Source organism: Camelina sativa, chromosome 4 (genome assembly GCF_030686135.1).
Source record: "Camelina sativa cultivar CO46 ecotype springtype chromosome 4, ASM3068613v1".
Lineage (NCBI taxonomy): Eukaryota > Viridiplantae > Streptophyta > Magnoliopsida > Brassicales > Brassicaceae > Camelina > Camelina sativa.
In genome coordinates, this window is record NC_141883.1 from 30,448,899 (window position 1) to 30,467,163 (window position 18,265).

At 39.3% G+C, this 18,265-nt stretch overlaps 3 protein-coding genes across 8 annotated transcripts; 1 reads left to right on the forward strand and 2 right to left on the reverse strand.

Moving 5' to 3' along the window:
* Positions 1 to 5,911: 5,911 nt before the first annotated feature.
* Positions 5,912 to 9,118, forward strand: LOC104782767 (inactive TPR repeat-containing thioredoxin TTL3). Of its 5 annotated transcripts, XM_087511857.1 has the most exons (8): positions 5,912 to 6,031; positions 6,159 to 7,142; positions 7,222 to 7,417; positions 7,519 to 7,706; positions 7,799 to 8,132; positions 8,220 to 8,421; positions 8,505 to 8,611; positions 8,701 to 9,118. In XM_087511857.1, the coding sequence occupies exons 2-8, from the start codon at positions 6,229 to 6,231 to the stop codon at positions 8,851 to 8,853; spliced, it is 2,094 nt and encodes a 697-aa protein (XP_087367983.1). In that variant the 5' UTR covers positions 5,912 to 6,031; positions 6,159 to 6,228; the 3' UTR covers positions 8,854 to 9,118. The 5 variants fall into 5 exon arrangements, 2 of the variants coding, with proteins under 2 accessions (XP_087367983.1, XP_010506089.2); XR_015597668.1 differs by lacking the exon at positions 7,519 to 7,706 and having other exon boundaries at positions 8,090 to 8,132; XR_015597666.1 differs by lacking the exon at positions 5,912 to 6,031 and having other exon boundaries at positions 6,090 to 7,142; positions 7,788 to 8,132.
* Positions 9,119 to 9,231: 113 nt separating this feature from the next.
* Positions 9,232 to 11,568, reverse strand: LOC104782768 (14-3-3-like protein GF14 mu). 2 transcript variants are annotated; one of them, XM_010507789.3, is made up of 7 exons: positions 11,077 to 11,568; positions 10,554 to 10,860; positions 10,368 to 10,455; positions 10,166 to 10,275; positions 9,927 to 10,075; positions 9,634 to 9,692; positions 9,232 to 9,552 (listed from the first exon to the last, which is right to left on the reverse strand). In XM_010507789.3, the coding sequence occupies exons 1-7, from the start codon at positions 11,147 to 11,149 to the stop codon at positions 9,550 to 9,552; spliced, it is 789 nt and encodes a 262-aa protein (XP_010506091.2). In that variant the 5' UTR covers positions 11,150 to 11,568; the 3' UTR covers positions 9,232 to 9,549. The 2 variants fall into 2 exon arrangements, with proteins under 2 accessions (XP_010506091.2, XP_010506090.2); XM_010507788.3 differs by having other exon boundaries at positions 9,634 to 9,695; positions 11,077 to 11,411.
* Positions 11,569 to 11,817: 249 nt separating this feature from the next.
* On the reverse strand, positions 11,818 to 16,646 carry LOC104782769 (phosphoenolpyruvate carboxylase 2). The gene is made up of 10 exons (XM_087511856.1): positions 15,892 to 16,646; positions 15,167 to 15,558; positions 14,980 to 15,064; positions 14,675 to 14,897; positions 14,490 to 14,593; positions 14,303 to 14,387; positions 14,059 to 14,213; positions 12,818 to 13,816; positions 12,343 to 12,729; positions 11,818 to 12,254 (listed from the first exon to the last, which is right to left on the reverse strand). Exons 1-10 carry the CDS (start codon positions 16,057 to 16,059, stop codon positions 11,961 to 11,963), a joined length of 2,892 nt encoding a protein of 963 aa, XP_087367982.1. The 5' UTR covers positions 16,060 to 16,646; the 3' UTR covers positions 11,818 to 11,960.
* Between the last annotated feature and the right edge of the window lie 1,619 nt (positions 16,647 to 18,265).

Here is an 18,265-nt window from a genome sequence, read left to right on the forward strand (position 1 = left end):
AGTTGAAAACGGCTCCTGTCTGGATTGAACTCCGCCATGTGCCATACGAATTCTACAATCCGCCAGCCATGAGCCGTATTGCCAGTATTGTGGGACACCCTATTTGCCTGCATAAAGAAACAGAGTCAATGACTAATTTCGAAGTTGAAAAGGTGTTCACGGAAATTGATTTGCATAAGCCTCTTCCAGAATTTGTTTGTGCCCAGTTCGAATCAAGGGATACCCGGAAAGTTGCGGTCTCTTGTCCTCACCTCCCCCCATTTGTCCTCTGTGTGACACGGCGGGACATTCTTCAAAACATTGTACTAATGTTCCCCCACTATGCACATGTTGTAAGAAAGCTTACCATACAGAATCATTCTGCCCATGGAGAAAGGACAAAGAGAAGAAGAAGGAACCCTTACCTGATAAAGTACCACTGGTCTCGGGGCCCTCAGAGTCTCCCTCCAAAACTAAGAAATGGGTAAGGAAAAGCTTAGACGAAGCTTCTTCATCGATGAGTTTACAGCCGGGACAAGAGACCATAGCTCTACCTCCTGTTACTAATGATGATGCGTCGAACAAGCAGTACTTAAACCATGATGTTGTCGATCCGTGCCCTGTTCAAGAAAAGATAGATGTGCCTACAGTACACCAATCCGGAGGGTCAGTAATGCTTACAGTGAAATCTCCTACTGAAGTAGTTACCTTGGCTATACCTCCAAACGAAGACCAAAGGGAATTTGTCAAGGTTTTAACCAAAAGTCAGAAGAAGAAGATCAGGGCCAAGCTTAAGAAGGGCCTCATCCATGCAGGAAGGTTTTCCTTCCGCAACTAGTCTCTTTTTTGTTGAAATTTTTTTGTGATGCTGATGTTTTGTTGGAATATACGTGGGATTAATGATCTTGATAAGCAGCAGAATTTTGTTTCGTGGTGCAAACAACATCGACCAGTTTTTGGTTGCCTTTTGGAGACTCATGTCCTAGAACACAACGTGCATGCCGTCATGAAGCGGATTCTGCCAGGTTGGAGTCTCATCCCAAATTACGAACACTCTCATATAGGGAGAATTTGGATAGTGTATAGTAAAGATGTGAGGGTTAATCTCTACAAGAAGTCTCGACAGCACATCACCTGTGGTATTTCCTGGCCAGAGAAAGTGATTAATTTCACAGCTTCTTTTGTCTATGGAGCAAACCTAAGGCACGAGCAAATTTCTCTCTGGAATGATCTAGCTGACATGGCAGCTAACACGCCACTGCGATCCTCCCCATGGCTTGTCACAAGCGACTTTAATCAGACTCTCCTGCCTGAGGAGCACTCACTAAGAAACGACTTCTCAGTATACTCAGGGGGTGCTCGTGAGCTTCAACAATGTATGGACACGTGTGGTCTCTTGGATCTTCCTGCTCACGGTCCCCTTTTCACTTGGTGGAATCATTAGCAGAACACCCCTGTTGCAAAAAAACTCGACCGAATCCTTGGCAACGAGTTCTGGCTTGCTGAGTTCTCGAATTGCATTGCAACGTTCGAAGAACCTCTTTTCTCTGACCACGCATCTTGCTGCATCAGATTCCAAGACAGAGGTCCAAGGATAATTAGGCCATTCCGCTTCAACCACCACTTAATTCAGCATGAAAATTTCATGCACATTGTTCAAGAGTGCTGGAACTCTACTCAAGTGACAGGCTCTCAGATGTACCAAATCACCCAAAAACTTAAAAAGCTTAAAGGTAAACTGAGGGAACTCAACAGAGAAGCGTTTTCTGGGATAGAGAATAGAGTGAGAGGGGTCTTGGCAGACCTGAAAGCAGCTCAATATCACCTTTTCAACTCTCCTTCACAAAAGGCAGCAGCTGAAGAACGCAAGACTTTCCTATCTTGGCAGAATCTGTCTGCAGCTGAAGCAACCTTCCTGCATAAAAAATAAGGTCTCAAATGGATCTCTGATGGGGATGAGAATACTAGTTTTTTCCACAAGAGTGTGGTTATCAAAAACGCTTTCAGTGGTATAAAGAGACTTCGCCTTGAAGACGGCTCAATCATCACTGACAAATCGTCGATAAAGAATGCATGTGTAGAGTTTTATACTTCTCTCTTTGGTGCTTCTAGCAATACTCCATGTCTCAGGACATGCATTCAGTCAATTCACCCTTTTAGGTGCTCCGAGACTCAAAAAACCACCTTGAATAGAGATTTCTCTGCCGCAGAAATAAAGGCAGAATTTTTTGCTCTTCCATGGGACAAAGTGCCTCGCCCTGATGGGTATACAGGGGAGTTCTTCAGGCACTGTTGGGGTATTGTTGGCGAAGAGATCACTCTAGCTGTTCAGAGCTTCTTTCTATATGGTAAGATTGAACCTAGCTGGAACTCCACGGCTGTATCCATGATCGCCAAGACGACAACTGCTGAAACAGTTTCTGAATATAGGCCCATCTCATGTTTGAACGCTATATACAAGGTTATATCGAAACTACTGGCTAGAAGGCTCCAGAACTTGCTCCCTGAGATGATCCAAGAGAACCAGACTGTATTCATCAAGGATCGTCATATAGTAGAAAACGTCCTCCTAGCTTCAGAGTTAGTGCAAGAATATAACAGCAGTGGGATTTCAAAAAGAGGTATGCTCAAGATTGACCTCCTAAAATCTTTTGATTCCATTGAATGGAGCTTCATCATAGACATCTTGACTGCAACTCATTTTTCCAGTAAGTACATCCAATAGATCAGCCAGTGTATCAAAACTACTCGGTTCTCGATCTTTGTCAACGGTGAGCTATGTGGTTATTTCAAAGGAAAGAAGGGTTTAAGACAAGGAGACCCACTCTCCCCTTACCTGTTTGTGATCGGCATGAACATCTTCTCTAGACTCCTCGACCTGAGATATCAAGCTGGCCAAATTGGTTACCATCCTAAAGCGTCAAATCCAAACGTCACTCACCTTATCTTTGCAGACGATGTAATGATTTTTATCGATGGAGAACATTCGTCCCTACGAGCTATTGTTGACCTCCTAGGGTACTTCTCAAATATCTCAGGTTTGGCTCTTAACATAAACAAAACGGAACTCTACCTAGCAGGATCCACCGTGGCTGAACAGAACAGATTCAACTCCTCTTTTGGCTTCTCTGCGGGTAATCTCCCAGTAAAGTACTTGTGTCTCCCTCTGCTCCCGAACCCTCTCACCAGATCTGATTGTGAGCCCTTAATACAAAGAATCAGAAGGAAGTTCCAGTCGTGGCAGAACAGGCACCTATCTTATGCAGGTCGACTGCAACTCCTAACCTCGGTGATTCAAAATATTATCGCGTATTGGTGTGCAGCTTTCATCTTACCAGCTAAGTGCATAAAAGACCTTGAGAAGCTATGTAGAAGATTTCTTTGGTCGGGTGCAAGTGAAATCCCTAAGCAAGCAAAAGTGTCTTGGAGGACAGTGTGCTCTCCCAAATCAGAAGGCGGCCTAGGTCTAAAAGACCTTAAAGAATGGAATAAGGTATTTGGTCTCAAACTCATATGTAAGTTATTCTCGGCTTCGGGTTCTTTGTGGGTTGCCTGGTGTAGGGAAAACAAGCTGAGAAGAAGATGTTTTTGGAGACTCTCTGCCTCAAGTAAGGGCTCCTCTTTGTGGAAACAACTGCTTAAGTTGAGAAACACTGCCAAAACTTTCCTTTCATGCAAAATTGGTGATGGGCGAACCTGCTCCTTCTGGTTTGATATCTGGACTCCGTTTGGAGATTTGATTACTTACCTGGGAAAAGATGGTCACCAGCGACTTGGTTTACCGCTAGATTCCACAGTGGCGATGGCTCATACAGGGGAAGGATGGCGGTTTAGAGGAGCCTGCAGTGACAATACCGAACAACTCTTTATCCACCTAGCTGACACACAAATCTCAGAGGGAACAAAAGACACTTATAAGTGGGCTAGACCGAACGGAGATCCGCTTCCTCGTTTTAGCTTTGCTAACACTTGGGAGATGCTCAAGCCTCCAACCCCAGCGGTGCCCTGGTACAAGCAAGTTTGGTTCTCAGGCTCGATACCTAAGCACTCTTTCATTATGTGGCTCTGCTGTCTAGATCGGCTTCCTATATTGTCAAGACTCAGAAACTGGGGAACAATAGAAGATGATACTTGCTTCCTCTGTGAGATTTACTTTGAAACTAGGGATCATCTATTCCTTCGCTATCCCTACTCCTATGACTTATGGAGATAGTGTCTTCGTAAGCTTCAGCTCCCATTTATGGGATTCACTACTTGGGATTCTTTCCTCATCTCGCTTAGATCCGCCAATAATGACCCAAAACTGGTTATACTTAAAACTACTTGCTGCTCAGGCGGTGGTGTACACTCTTTGGCAGGAAAGGAACGCTCGAATCTTCACTGGCATACGAACACCAGTCGAAGCTCTTTTCCCAAAGCTTGATAGAAGGATTCGCAACACATGCCTGGCTAGGAATCACTCTCTGAAGTTCCAATTATGTTTCACCCGGGTTTGTTCTCCCGAGTTCTGATGTTGTTGTTGGCATCTTACTAAACTATCTATGTAAGCGAAATCCTAAAAAATCAATACCATCTGAAATTTTATGAAAAAAAAAAAGAATTATGAGACAGCCTTATCAAAAGGACACCCGTAAACAATTGCCAGCTCTGCATTAGATATTGAACTTCATTTGTTTTTTTTCGTTCCCTCTCGTATCTATTGTAATTACTAACTATTCATTTATTTCATGTATATGGATTATGGAGTATTAAATAGGCTATTCGCATTTAAAAAAATTACTTTATATGCTTATAACAGTACAATAAATATGGTGGTTTTTTTTTGTTTTTTTTGGCAAAATAAATATGGTGGCTTAAACAAAAGTTTGGCTGGCTTGATAAATACATAGATGCTAAAAAGACGATCTTACCCTCAATCTTCGCTGTCTCTGAGTACGAAGGATTGAATTCTCTACGTGGCATTTTCTGGCAAAACTAATTATTTCTTCTCATATAAAAGTTGGTCAAATTAGTTTAACCAAAGCTCCAAAAGTCAGTGATCTTTGACATATTTTTTTTAATTCATGATTTTTTTTTAAAAATATTCTATTTTATTGAAATAATCAATAGATCTACTTTCTAGAATGTTAATTCTTGTTAGGATTTTTTTTGTTTATAATTTTTTTTAAAAACTGCTAGTTAAAAATACTAATGTTCTCACCAAAAAAAAGTTAAAAAATACTAATGTCTGATTACTATATAATCAATTGAGTCGGCCAATTTAATGCGGGACTTCTTTACAACGACCCCTGAAAGTGGGTTTGATAAATGAAACAAAAAAAACATATACTACAAACAAAGCCTACAATGCAACAAAAATGTAATAAAGATAAAATAGTAACATGTCTGTGGTGCATTAAATATCCTAGCAAGTTTTTTTTAAAATAAAAGTCTAATATGAAACCTTTGCTTATGGCTAGTGTTTAGTAGTAGTAGCCTGTAAATTGAATTAAAAAAAATCTGATATCTGATAGAGTAACATTTTGGGAACATGAGAGTGAACGTGCTTGTATCTGCGTGCCTTGACATTTTGAGCAAAAATAAAATAATTAAAACCATATTATCCCTAACTGCACGTCAGAAAGCATCTATTTAAATACTAATTACACATTCCAGAGTTTTTACGCTTAGTCGCTGACACTTAACCCCTAGATTAGATGCAATGTATTATCATAATTCGTTTCCTTTTCTTTTACAGCAATTAGTTAGCAACAATATGAAAATATATGTAGTTAGCAAAGTGTTAAAATGTTCTAATTTATAGTATTGTGAACATTAAGTTATAATATAAAATTAGTTTTCGAATACTGTGATTTAACCCCAAAAAAAAAAGTCAACTATTCTAGACTATGTAAGTTATAATATAAAATTAGATAAAAATCACCGAATAAATGTCATCAACGAGTTTGACAAAAAAAAAAAAAAAAAAAGTCATCAACGACAAGTAGCCGTGAAGAGAGAGAGAGAGACTCGTGAGATGAACAAAGAAGAAGATCAATGTCATAATCACAGTGTAAATAAAATTTTCGTAATCTTTTTATTAATTAATCAAGATTAATCTCTGAGAATTCCTTATTATTTGATCTGTCTTCTACTTTATTTATTTTTCTTCTCTCTCTCTTCTCTCTGGACTCTCTCAGTGCTTGTTTCTTCAGTCGTCCGGCGTTGTGGTCCGGTGCTTTCTGAGAAGAAGAAAGCCATTAAAGAGTGATGTCTCATTCTAGAAGGCTTTCTTTAGAACCTGCTATAGATTCAATTACTGGTAGATTCCGTGATTTAAAGAGACACGATGATGACGTCGTCAACAAACCTGACTTCAGAGAACTCGATCTGGGTTCTCCTGTCTCTTCCTTAATGCCACGTGGCTCTGCTTCTTCTTCTTCGTCTTCTGCCGCTGCTACTCCTACTAGCAGCTCTGGCTCCTCTTCGGGCTCTGCTGCTTCTGCCAAACCGTCGGTGATGGCCAAGCGTTTCGAGAGTCACTCCGGCGAGATTTCTAGCCCCGGATCCGGAACAACGCCGACGACCACCACAACCCGGAATCTTAAACCGGGTCATCGAAGATCTTCTTCCACCGGTACGCCGTTGATCTTCTCTGGCTCTAGCTACTTTACATCAGCTACTACTACGAGTCACACCTCGCCTCAGGGAGGTGGTAGTGGCGCTACGTCGGCAGTTTCGTCGAGTCCCAGCGTTTTACCTGCCGGAAACATCTGTCCGTCGGGTCGGATCTTGAAAACCGGAATGTCGAGCCGGACCTCAACCAGGACTGAGACTCTCTGTACAGGAACTGGAAATTACGGACACGGAAACGTTGTACGCAGCGGAAGCGGAGGCGGAGGAGGAGGAGGAGGAAAGGCGGCGGGGAACAACGGCGACAACCCGGAGGAGTTGAAGAGATTGGGGAATGATATGTATAGGAGAGGCAAGTTCTCTGAAGCTCTATCGCTTTACGATAGAGCTATTTCGATTTCACCGGAAAATGCTGCTTATAGAAGCAACCGTGCGGCGGCTTTAACGGCGTTAAGACGGTTAGGAGAAGCCGTTAAAGAATGTCTTGAAGCTGTTAGGCTTGATCCTTCTTACTCTAGAGCTCACCAAAGACTCGCTTCTCTTTATCTCAGGTAATCTTGAGACTTTTGTAATGGCTGCGCTGTGTGTTTTGAGTTTTTAAAGACTGAGAATTGAATTGTTTGCTTTTAGATTGGGAGAAGCTGAGAATGCAAGACGTCATATTTGTTTTCCCGGTCAATGTCCGGATCAAGCTGATCTCCAACGGCTACAGACGCTTGAGAAGCATCTCCGGCGATGCTCGGAGGCTCGAAAGATTGGAGATTGGAACACCGCTATTAAGGAAACAGATGCAGCCATTGCAAACGGCGCTGATTCGTCTCCTCAGGTGAGAGAGAGAGAGAGAGAGACTTCATTGCCATAAGATAAGGCGTTTTTGTTGTATTTGCTTTGTAACTAATGGTGATATTTTTGATTGGTTTGGCACAGCTTGTAGCTTGTAAAGCAGAAGCCTTTTTGCGTCTTAACCAAATAGAGGATTCAGATTTTTGTATATCTTGCGTTCCAAGACTCGATCGTCATCATTACCAATCTCAACTGCAAGCTAAACTCTTTGGTATGGTAGCTGAAGCTTATGTGCTCTGTATCCAAGCTCAAGTTGATATGGCATTAGGAAGGTGAGCTTTCGAAACTCGGACAAGTTTTTTTGTTAGTTGCGTGTTTGATTATTTCGGCCGGTGAGCGAGTAAAGATGATAGGTTTGTTGCAGATTTGAGAATGCGGTTGTAAAGGCAGAGAGAGCTGTAATGCTCGACCAGACCAGTCCCGAGGTAACGTCGGTTTTAAACAATGTGAAGATGGTTGTGAGGGCACGTACTTGTGGTAATGAGCTTTTCAGTACGGGGAGATTCTCGGAAGCGAGTGTAGCTTATGGAGACGGTCTGAAGCATGATGGCTCCAACTCGGTTTTGTACTGCAACAGAGCAGCGTGTTGGTATAAACTCGGTTTGTGGGAGAAATCTGTTGAAGATTGTAACCATGCGCTCAAAATCCAGCCTAGTTACATTAAGGCACTTCTAAGAAGAGCGGCTTCATATGGAAAGGTGAGAGACTAGAACTCAGTGTAATCAGCTAATTAACCGAATTTTGGTAGTTTATTTGAATGACATATAGCTTGTTGAAATATATAGCTTGGTCGGTGGGAGGATGCGGTTAGAGATTATGAGTTCTTGAGAAGGGAACTTCCGGGAGACAGCGAAGTTGCAGAGTCTTTAGAGAGAGCGAAAACTGTGCTAATGAACAGAAGCCAAGAGTCTAAAAGCTTAGGATTCAACAACGAAGTTGAAGCGGTTTCGACTTTGGATAAGTTCAAGAGCTCTGTATCACTTCCCGGTAGGTTTAAAACATACCAAATGTCTCTGAAAGGTTGAGATTTCATATGTCTTGCTCAAGTGGATGGAAACATTTTTCTTCAGGTGTCTCTGTGTTTCATTTCAAATCATCATCAAACCGACAATGCGAAGAAATCTCTCCCTTCATCAACACTTTATGTCTCCGGTATCCATTAGTACATTTCTTTAAGGTAAAGAACAGCTTCCAAATAAGCTACACTTGTATATATAACCTATGTTTCTCCTCACTGTTCTAATCGAGGAAATGAAATGTTATTAGGTGGATGTGGAGGAGAGCATGGTGTTGGCGAAAGCAGAGAGTATCAGGAAAGTTCCGACATTTAAGATGTACAAGAATGGAGATAAAGTGAAGGAGATGGTTTGTCCGAGCCACCAGTTTCTAGAGGACTCTATAAAGCATTTTCTCTTATGAATGAGAAAGCCCTATCATCAGTTCTCTGCTTCCCTATGATTCGATGATCAGAAGAGCCTATTTAAAGACTCCGAAAGCAATCTTTGTGAAAGATGGGGAAAGAGCTATTCTATCAAATTCAACAAACTATTCATTCTTTCTTCTATTTTTGATTCTAATTCTTTTTTTTTCTTTTTCTTTTTGGAGTTCGACTCTACTTGCTTTGGCTATATTACATATGAGTAAATGTTCAGAAGGATTCAAGAAATGCAAGCTTCATTGTCTATTTCCACCTCACTTAACTTGTGAATGCTATTTCTCTCATTGGTGTGGTTGGTTCAATCAAACACACCAATGAAACAGAGATCGGAAGTGGAGATGGAAAGAGGTAGAGTGTACTTGAAAACCAAACAGCTTCTGTCTGAGCAATTCAGACATGAAGGGATATATAAAGACTGGATCCATAATAAGGACATATAGTAAGAAGACAGTACTGAAAAATAAATTACAAATACGCAGTGTCGTGAGTCAGGCATCAAATGATGCAATACATTCAAACCAGAGAGATTTGGGACTAAACCATCGTACAAGTAACATAGACATTAATGATACAGGAAACAGAGGAACCCTACGTTTCGCTATTATTCACGGCGCATTTAGTTGTTCTTGATACATAATGACCATGGCTGCCGCTATTATGGGTGCACACATATCAGATCACTGCATCAAGAGCAAAGAGATCTTGTGTCAGATTTGACTAATTTGATTTCACTTCAAGGATAGGAATCCCTTCTACTTTACCTCTGCTATATCTCCACCTGCACCGGCTTTGGCAGAACCGTTCGTCTTATGGGCATCATCTGCTGCATATATAGGCAAAATAAACATTTAAAATCCGCAGCAAAAATATGAACCATTATGAGATAGGGAATCATCTTCTGGAAATGCTTAAAATGTCTTATAGATACATTGGTTTCCAAGCAAAACAAAACACCACATTTGAGTAATGACTAGATACATCCAGAATGGGAAGAAAAAGCCAAAAAATTAACATCATAAAATAAGAGATTGGTTAGGTTCAGAATGAGTATTACCTCCTTCTTCTGGGATGTCAGAAGTCCACAAGGTCAGATTGTCCCTAAGGAGTTGCAATATTAAGGTGCTGTCTTTGTATGATTCCTCGTTCAGAGTGTCAAGCTCTGAGATAGCATCATCGAACGCCTGCTTAGCAAGGTGACATGCCCTGAAGAGAAGAGAAGAAAATAACAATCTCAAATATCCAAAACAATGAGTCTTTACTTTTCTTAGTATATAATAAACACAATCTCTAAACCTTTCAGGTGCGTTCATGATCTCGTAGTAGAAGACAGAGAAATTCAAAGCCAAACCCAATCTGATAGGATGTGTTGGAGGGAGCTTAGCCTCAGCAGCAGTAGTAGCAATCTATAGAGGAAACAAACAAATCAAAAACTAAAAGCAACGAAAAACGGAGAATATCAAGTAATCAATAACACTATAGAGCACAAGTAGATCACCTCATAGGCTTTCAAAGACTGATCAGCAGCCTCTTTCCTCTCATTCCCTGATTTGAACTCAGCAAGATAGCGGTAATAATCACCTTTCCTGCAAAAAAAAACAAACCAATAACAAAATAAAAAAACTTCAGACACATAACTTAAAAACCTAAATTGTTTGTAAAAAGAGCAATATAGAGAGCTTACATCTTGTTGAAGAAGACAGTTGATTCACCCTCAGAAGCCGATGGAATGAGATGCTCATCTAAGACAGACATAATATCAATGCATATGTCTGCAAGCTCTAACTCAACCTTCTCCATATAATCTTTGATCCTCTTTACGTTAACATCATTCCCTTTCACAGCTTCCTTCTGTTCAATCGACGAGAAGATCCTCCAGGAAGCTCTCCTTGAACCAATCACGTTCTTGTATCCCACAGAGAGCAAGTTCCTCTCTTCCACCGTCAGATCAACGTTCAATTTCGCAACATTCTTCATTGATTCCACCATCTCTGTATAAAAGAATCCACATTTTACAATAAATAAATAAAAAAATCGAGACTTTTGATTTCGAAAATCGACAAAAAAAAATCCCAATCAAACCAAACGATTAAAACCCTTTTGATAAAAAACCAAACAGAGAAACAAGGTAGCAGAATTAGACCTGACAACCACACATAGATAGAACCAATTCGAAAAGGAGATAAGAAGATTCTTTTTTTTTTTACCTTCATAGCGCTCAGCTTGCTCAGAGAGCTTAGCGAGGTAGACGAAAGTGTCACGCTCTTTACCAGAAGCCATGGCCGAGATTACTCAAGATTTCAAATTCGAAAAGCTTATGTCTTTTTTGTCCGACTGGATCCCTAGTCTGTCGACGATCGCTGTTCTTTGTGTGTGTTTTGTTTTTTTTTTTTTAACTTTTCCTCCAGAACCAAAGAAAGAAACACAGAGAGAGAGAGAGAGAGACGTGGGGACACAAGCGTAATTAATGCGGGTTTAACGGGGTAATTAATAACAAAACTCAAAAAGGTCAGTGTCTGTAAGTGATTTTATTCATTTATATTATTCCTCGTGGGATCCATTACCCAACTATATCATGACATGTCATCACTCTCTATCCACCAGTCCACTCATTTTATTTGTACTTTATCTTCTCATGATATTTATTTATTTCTCAATTCATATAACTGGATTAAATCTTCTATATTTCATCCCTATCTACTACAATAGGAAAACAAAATTTCATCTTATAAAAAAAATAAGAAAATACCTATCTTGTCTTTTTTTTTTTTAATAATAATTCATTATGATATTTTTGGTCATCTAGTTTTTACACTATATATTAATCAACCAAATACTCTATTGTTTTGAATTTTGTATCTTTTCTTATAAATTGTTTGCTATTTTTTTTTTCATTATTTCACAAATATATATATTTCATAGATATAATAATTGAACGACATGAAAACTTAAGAAATTATCATATACTCATTTAAAAGCAAGCGTACACAGACGAGGGAGTCAGAGATTTCATCACATGATAGGAGGATAAACATATTACGTTACATAGGATAGATTTTAAGGAATGGTACAAAGACGGTTTAAAACTTGCTTAACCGGTGTTTTGCATACCGGCAGCGATACCCTTCATGGTGAGGATAACGGTGTCTTCAAGTCCTGGTGCGTATTCGCTCTTTGGATTGAGCTTCACCAGTTCAGCTGCTGGACTAGACTCCATGTATTCCTTAGAAAGATGCGGCCTGACTTTGACGTGGAAGCTTGGGTCACGGATCTGCTTCAGTGTGTAGGCTTGGCACACGTTCAGTGTCGTGATGTATGGGTCACGTAGCTGCAGCCTTTGCCTTAAGTAAGGGTCACCTTCTAGAATGTCTTTGTGACCTGCGACCTGGCAAGGTAAGAAAGCGTCCGGGTTAGTTTAAGTGCTAAAATAGACTTAAAGCAAGGATCACCTACAAGTTATAGAGACTTTATACCTGGAGTAGGAGGCGTCTGGTCTCTTGGTAGTTAACTCGGAGTTGTTCACCGAATGGCTGAAGTTCTTCAGAGACGAGGAGGCGGTCGTACAGAGCTGCGATTCCTGGATCTCCTTTGGCGAAAACCATTTCGACTAGATCAATTGTGACACGGAAGAAAGGCCATTGGTTGTACATCTCTTTGAGCATGTTGAGATTCTTATTGTCTTTCTGGATCACACGTTTGAATGCCCCTCCAAAACCTAGCCACACGGGTAAGTGAAACCTTGTCTGAGTCCATGCAAAGATCCACGGGATTGCACGCAGTGACTCGATTCCTCCGCTCGGTTTACGTTTAGATGGTCGGCTTCCTATGTTCATTCTTCCATATTCGAGCTCCGGTGTCGCCTATAACACAAACCCAAACAAGAAGTTAAGACTTTCTTTAACTACAATTTGTTTATGAGAGGAGTATTTGTTTTGGTTTAAAGCTTACCAGACGGAAGTACTCAACAAAACGGGGCTCCTTGAAGACAACAGAACGATATTCTTCAGTGGCAATTATAGCCATTTCATCCATAAGGACACGCCACTCTGGCTTAGGGGAAACCGGTGGATGCATTCCGTGCTCAAGTGTAGCAGCCGTGAAACGCTGAAGAGTTCTAAAGCATAAGTGCTCTTCTCCAAAAGACTGTTCGATAACTTCACCTTGAACTGTTACTCTTAACTGCCCATGAATGGTATCTGGAGGCTGAGACAAGATAGCAAGATGGGTAGGTCCACCTCCTCGTCCTACAGTCCCACCTCTTCCGTGGAACATTGTGAGCTTGACTCCATATTCTTTTGCCACCTTCACAAGCTCTTCTTGAGTCTTGTATAACTGCCAAGCCGCAGATAAACGACCAGCATCTTTACCCGAGTCAGAATACCCGATCATGACTTCTTGCTTTCCGTTGATCCGGTTTCTGTACCATTCTATGGAGAAGAGACGAGCCACTGAAGCAGGAGCGGATTCTAAATCCGCTAGCTTCTCGAACAACGGGACAACTCTCAGAGGATGAGTGATCCCGCATTCACGTTGCAAGAGCTCAACAGCAAGGACATCCGATGGAGCAGTGGCCATTGAGATTATATAAGCACCAAAACTATCCGAAGGAAGCTCGGAAATGACTTTGAAAGTGTCCAACACATCTGCGACCTCTTCAGTTCTGGGGAGATCAGGTCCAAAGAGAGGGCGTTTCCCACTTAGCTCAGATAAGAGCCATTCCTGTCTTTTATCCTCTGACCATTCTTTGTAAGATCCAATACCCAAGTGTGTTGTGATAGCATCCAAGACATCGGTGTGTCTGTCAGATTCTTGTCGGATATCAAGTTTCACAAGCGCAAGCCCAAATGTTGAGACTTGGCGCAAGAAATCGAGCAAGCTTCCATCAGCAATAGGTCTGTCACCGCAATCACAGAGCGACCTGTAACAGAGCTCAAGTGGCTCCAAAAACTTTGGAAAGAAACAGAAACAATCAAAGGTTAGAATATTAAAGAAATCAATAGGAAGGAAACAAGAGACAAGTTGATCTTAGGGTGGTTCAATCCATGTTTTGGTTTTAGAAAAATTGGTTACTAAATCAAATCAACTATGCCATTGCTTTTTACAGTTTCAACGTTTAATCAAATATGTGAGTTTTTGGATTATCTGGTTTAAACATCTCTAGTTAATCTGCAAACAGCAAGAAAACACACCTGATCCAAACTTGTGAAAACAGCATCTTCGGGAACGTCTGAAACTCCGCTTGACAATAACTGGCGTGCACGTTCACGTGTGTTGTACAGCTTGTCCCTCACATCTCCAAGAATAGCTCGGTATGGCTCATTTGCAGGGATTTGTTTCCAAAATTCTACATCCATCCAAAAACCAATTATACATCCAGCAAAATATAACAAACTGTTGAGTCTTATATAAAAATTGTCATAGAATGTAACACACCTATATAGTGTTTTGCATCCCTCTTCGCACACCTTTGACGTTCTGCACGCACCCTAAGTTCCTCATTGCAACGCCACATAGACATCTGCAAAAAAACACAAATAAAAACCAAAAGTAAGATCTCTGTCTGGGAGACTACAACCAAGAAAATTAAAAAAAGCAGCAAAGTGATTTAACTTTTCCTTACCTCAAACATAAGATCTTCAATCTGGGAGAAGTAGAGATTAGCAGCCATCATTCTAGCTAATAAGCATACATCTCTTGTGACTTCAGGAGTTACTCGTGGATTTCCTAGATTCAGAAAATGTCTCCACTAATGAGAACCAATTCATGTTTTAAATGGCTAAAGAGAAGAAAGAAGTGAGAGTGTACCATCACGGTCTCCGCCCATCCATGAAGAGAATTGAATGAGAGGCGCATTGTAAGGAACACGCTCGTTGATTCCAATGTTCTTTAAAGCCGTGTCAACACGTCTCAAGAACTTTGGAACTCCTTTCCAGATAGTCTCGTGGAAGTAGCTCATACCCGCTCTCATTTCATCTTGCGGTGTAGGAGGAGTTCTTCGGATTTCATCAGTGCGAAAAGCAGCTTGAATCTGGTGCAACCAAAAACATGAGTTTTTTAGTAGAATTTTCATGCGAAAGAAGCTTCATTGAGTTCTTAAGTTGTGTATGTACCTCTCGTTGCAGAGCTTCATCGAGTTCTTGTTTATCATCAGGAGTAATGTCCTTTGCATATAACTGCGTCAAACAATCACGAATCCTGAAAACATAGAGATGAAAACTCATCATCAGTAAAGTCACACACACACACACACACAGGGCATCAACAAAATGTGGGAACTCAAACAAAGGTTTAACAAACCTTCCAAACTTTTGGAGCAAAGACCGACGAACAGATTGAGTCGGATGAGCAGTCAAAACCAAGTCAACAGTCTGATTCTTGAGAGCATCAAAAACCTCTTCAGGAGTCTTGTTAAGCTGCAAAAGCCTCTTGAGAGTCTCTTCAATGTCGGATTCAGTTGTCGCAGAGGCCTCATCAGCGAAATCGCCTTTCTTGAGTTTCTTAATCCTACGCCTGTAAGCAATCTGGACTTCCTCAGCCAGATTAGCTAAGCTAAGCATGTTGGAGAATGCTTTAGTGACAACAATTGAATCCCCTGGATCCAAACTCGTCAGCATATTCCCAAGCTCCTCTAGCTTATCAGTATTGCGGTTTCCATCGTAATCAGCAGCAACCTCGTAGCATTCTTGAACCTTTTGACACAAAAACAAAAACATAATCTGATTCAGAACACCAAAGCATTAACTGAATAAAACAAATCTCAGTGAGCCATTGAAGCCAAACAAAAATAAGTCTCTAATTAACAAAAACAGAGAATCCTGATGCAAAAACTACTCAATATTTCACTAAAAAGGATTGAACTTTACCGATAAACTAAGCAGATACAACAAACCCACTTGATAATTTACTGATGTTTTAACCCTAAACGTAACTAAAAGTTCAAATTTTTAACACAAACACAGTTCTCTCAACAGAGAAGAAAGAGTGAGAATGATCACTCTGAGAAAGAAAGAAAGGGAACATACGAATTCTCGGACATCCTCGCCATGCAAATCCTGAAGGATATCGAGAAATCGATCGAGCAAAAGAGCATCGTACTCGACAAGCTTGTCGTCTTCAGAAACTTTCCCAGGAGCAAGAAGCCTGAGCTGAGCATCAATCGAAGCCATCTTCTCCAAATTTCTCGCTGCCATCGTTGATGCTTCTCTCTCTATCTCTCTCTGTTTCCTTCTCTAGTGAAATAAAACTGCTTATAGAGTAGAGAGATTCTCAATAATGTTCCAGGATGACACAATCAGAGCAAATCAAGGAAATTATATCCGAAAAAGCTGGAAACTTTTTTAAAAAAGATTCACTTTTTATATAAGTTACGGGAAAAAAAAAAAAAAAAAAAAAAAGAAAAAGAGAGTGGCTGGCGTAGTAGAGTAGAAGAAGCTCGTGAGAAAACCCAAAAAAAAAAACAGGTGGAAAAAGAAGAAGAAGAAGAAGATCGAGAAGGTTCGTTCACGAGGAAGACGATGGGATAGAGAAGGAAGAGAGACAGGTGGATAAATGTTTGATAGCTTTATTTTGATTTTTTCCTAATAATAAAAAGAGTCTTTCTATATAGTCCATTCGATGTGTGTAGTTTGTATCTTTTATTTATAGCCGAAACATATGCTCTATAGTCCATACACTTTTGTTAAAAGAGTTGTATACTCTTTATTGGGAGTTCTAAATTCAGATTTTGTTAGATTTTTTCTTTAATTCAGGTTATGATAGATACTCTCTATCTTGGTCCTCTTAGATTTGATGAAACCGTAGCATATATAAATCTATTGATTTTGTAAAGTTTTTCTAATTTTTATTTTTAAATATTGATTATTTTAATTTTTTTGTGAGGAACAAAAAAAAAAAACCTAAAATCCGTTGAAGGGTGATAAAAATGTAAGTTTCTTAGTTTTTGAATATTATTATTATTTTTTTTAATAATGATTGCGACATATGAATATGATAAAATTTTGAGTTTCAAAAGCAAAATAGACTAATTAAAAGAGTAAAAGACTACGTTATTGTCGTAAACCAGACCAGGAGTTTGCTCTGTTCAAAGTTTTAACTTAACAAATTACATTATGTACTTAACTAAGTAAGTATGTAAAGATAGATCTGTATCTATGATGTCCCCATATGAGAGTGTTAAAACATAAACAAAATGGTGAGAAAATTTATGAACTGCTTTTTATCTTTTGAATGCATGTACGTCCGTCATACGAAATTAGGAACGGGGACCAAACTCTGCATGTATACGCTTCTGATAACTTTTTTAGGGTGGACCAATAACTAATGAGTCCACCAATTCGACTTTTATTTTTTCCTTTTTTTGGCTTCTTTTTTAGTATAGCACGAAACTTAATATCGTTTATTGTTTTTTTGTTTTTTTTTCATCTTATGCTTTTGTACGAAAAGCATTTTAGAAAATGTGAAAAAGCTTACAGATGATTAAGGGGCAAAGGATATGGAATATGCCAAAGGATATGCTGATTTGTTTCATGTTATAGCTTCCTTCTCCTTCAAAGTTTGTATTTGTGAGAAAGGAAAAAAATTGATTTAATATAATAACGGGAGAATTATTTTTCTTTTGAGTCATATCAATCTAACTAGAAAAATCTGTCTAGAAAATGGATTCAAAGTAATAACTAGTTTTTTTACCAACAAGGTTTAGAAAACTATAAACAAAGGTTTAGAAAAACAAAACTAGCTACTTGGGTGCAAAAAAATTGAAGAGGAAAATCCCCAAAAGTTGTGGAAGGAGCCAGAAATATAATTCGACTTTTTGACCTTTTGACTTAAACGTACTACGTCTGTTACGGATAGTTCTTTTTTTTTAATAACTAGTATTCATATTTATATTCTTTTTCTTAGTTGATTCTCGAATCTAAGAACAATCACCAACCAAAGATTCCAACGAGTGGAAATAGAATCATATAAAGTCCTTATCGTATCAATTTATTTTATCATAGGCCTTATCGTATCAATTTATAAATCCCAGACAAATGGAATCATAAAAATAATATACACAGATATAAATTCGCTCATGTTCCATATTACAAATATATCGAAGATATATATATATATATTTTTTTAAAAGTGTGAAGTGTGTATTATATATACAATATATTGTATAATTATATAACAATGCATACTATCACAGATTATATGAGCTTTAGAAAATGTGAAAGGGCAATGGATAATTTGTATGTAACCTTTTAATTTCTTCAAGAGTCGGACAAAAGAAACAAATACGCCAATATAAGTGTTTTTTTCACTAATATGAGGTGTATATCAAATAAGTTTGCTCTCATTTAATTCCTTATTTAACTATAGCCACTAAAAACTTGACCAACCATTCAACCAACATAT

What these genes read in the sequence shown, in the direction of transcription:
- LOC104782769 (XM_087511856.1), bottom strand. Translation starts at nt 16,059, where the DNA reads ATGGCAGCGAGAAATTTGGAGAAGATGGCTTCGATTGATGCTCAGCTC. An exon ending in ATGAAGCTCTGCAACGAGAG is followed by an intron (nt 14,898 to 14,979) that starts GTACATACACAA and finishes TGGTTGCACCAG; the next exon opens with ATTCAAGCTGCTTTTCGCAC. An exon ending in TTGAAGATCTTATGTTTGAG is followed by an intron (nt 14,388 to 14,489) that starts GTAAGGAAAAGT and finishes GTTTTTTTGCAG; the next exon opens with ATGTCTATGTGGCGTTGCAA.
- LOC104782768 (XM_010507788.3), bottom strand. Translation starts at nt 11,149, where the DNA reads ATGGCTTCTGGTAAAGAGCGTGACACTTTCGTCTACCTCGCTAAGCTC. An exon ending in GCAAGCTGAGCGCTATGAAG is followed by an intron (nt 10,861 to 11,076) that starts GTAAAAAAAAAA and finishes TCTTTTATACAG; the next exon opens with AGATGGTGGAATCAATGAAG. An exon ending in AGTCTTTGAAAGCCTATGAG is followed by an intron (nt 10,276 to 10,367) that starts GTGATCTACTTG and finishes TTTCCTCTATAG; the next exon opens with ATTGCTACTACTGCTGCTGA.
- LOC104782767 (XM_087511857.1), top strand. Translation starts at nt 6,229, where the DNA reads ATGTCTCATTCTAGAAGGCTTTCTTTAGAACCTGCTATAGATTCAATT. An exon ending in GTTGATATGGCATTAGGAAG is followed by an intron (nt 7,707 to 7,798) that starts GTGAGCTTTCGA and finishes GGTTTGTTGCAG; the next exon opens with ATTTGAGAATGCGGTTGTAA. An exon ending in GAGCGGCTTCATATGGAAAG is followed by an intron (nt 8,133 to 8,219) that starts GTGAGAGACTAG and finishes TGAAATATATAG; the next exon opens with CTTGGTCGGTGGGAGGATGC.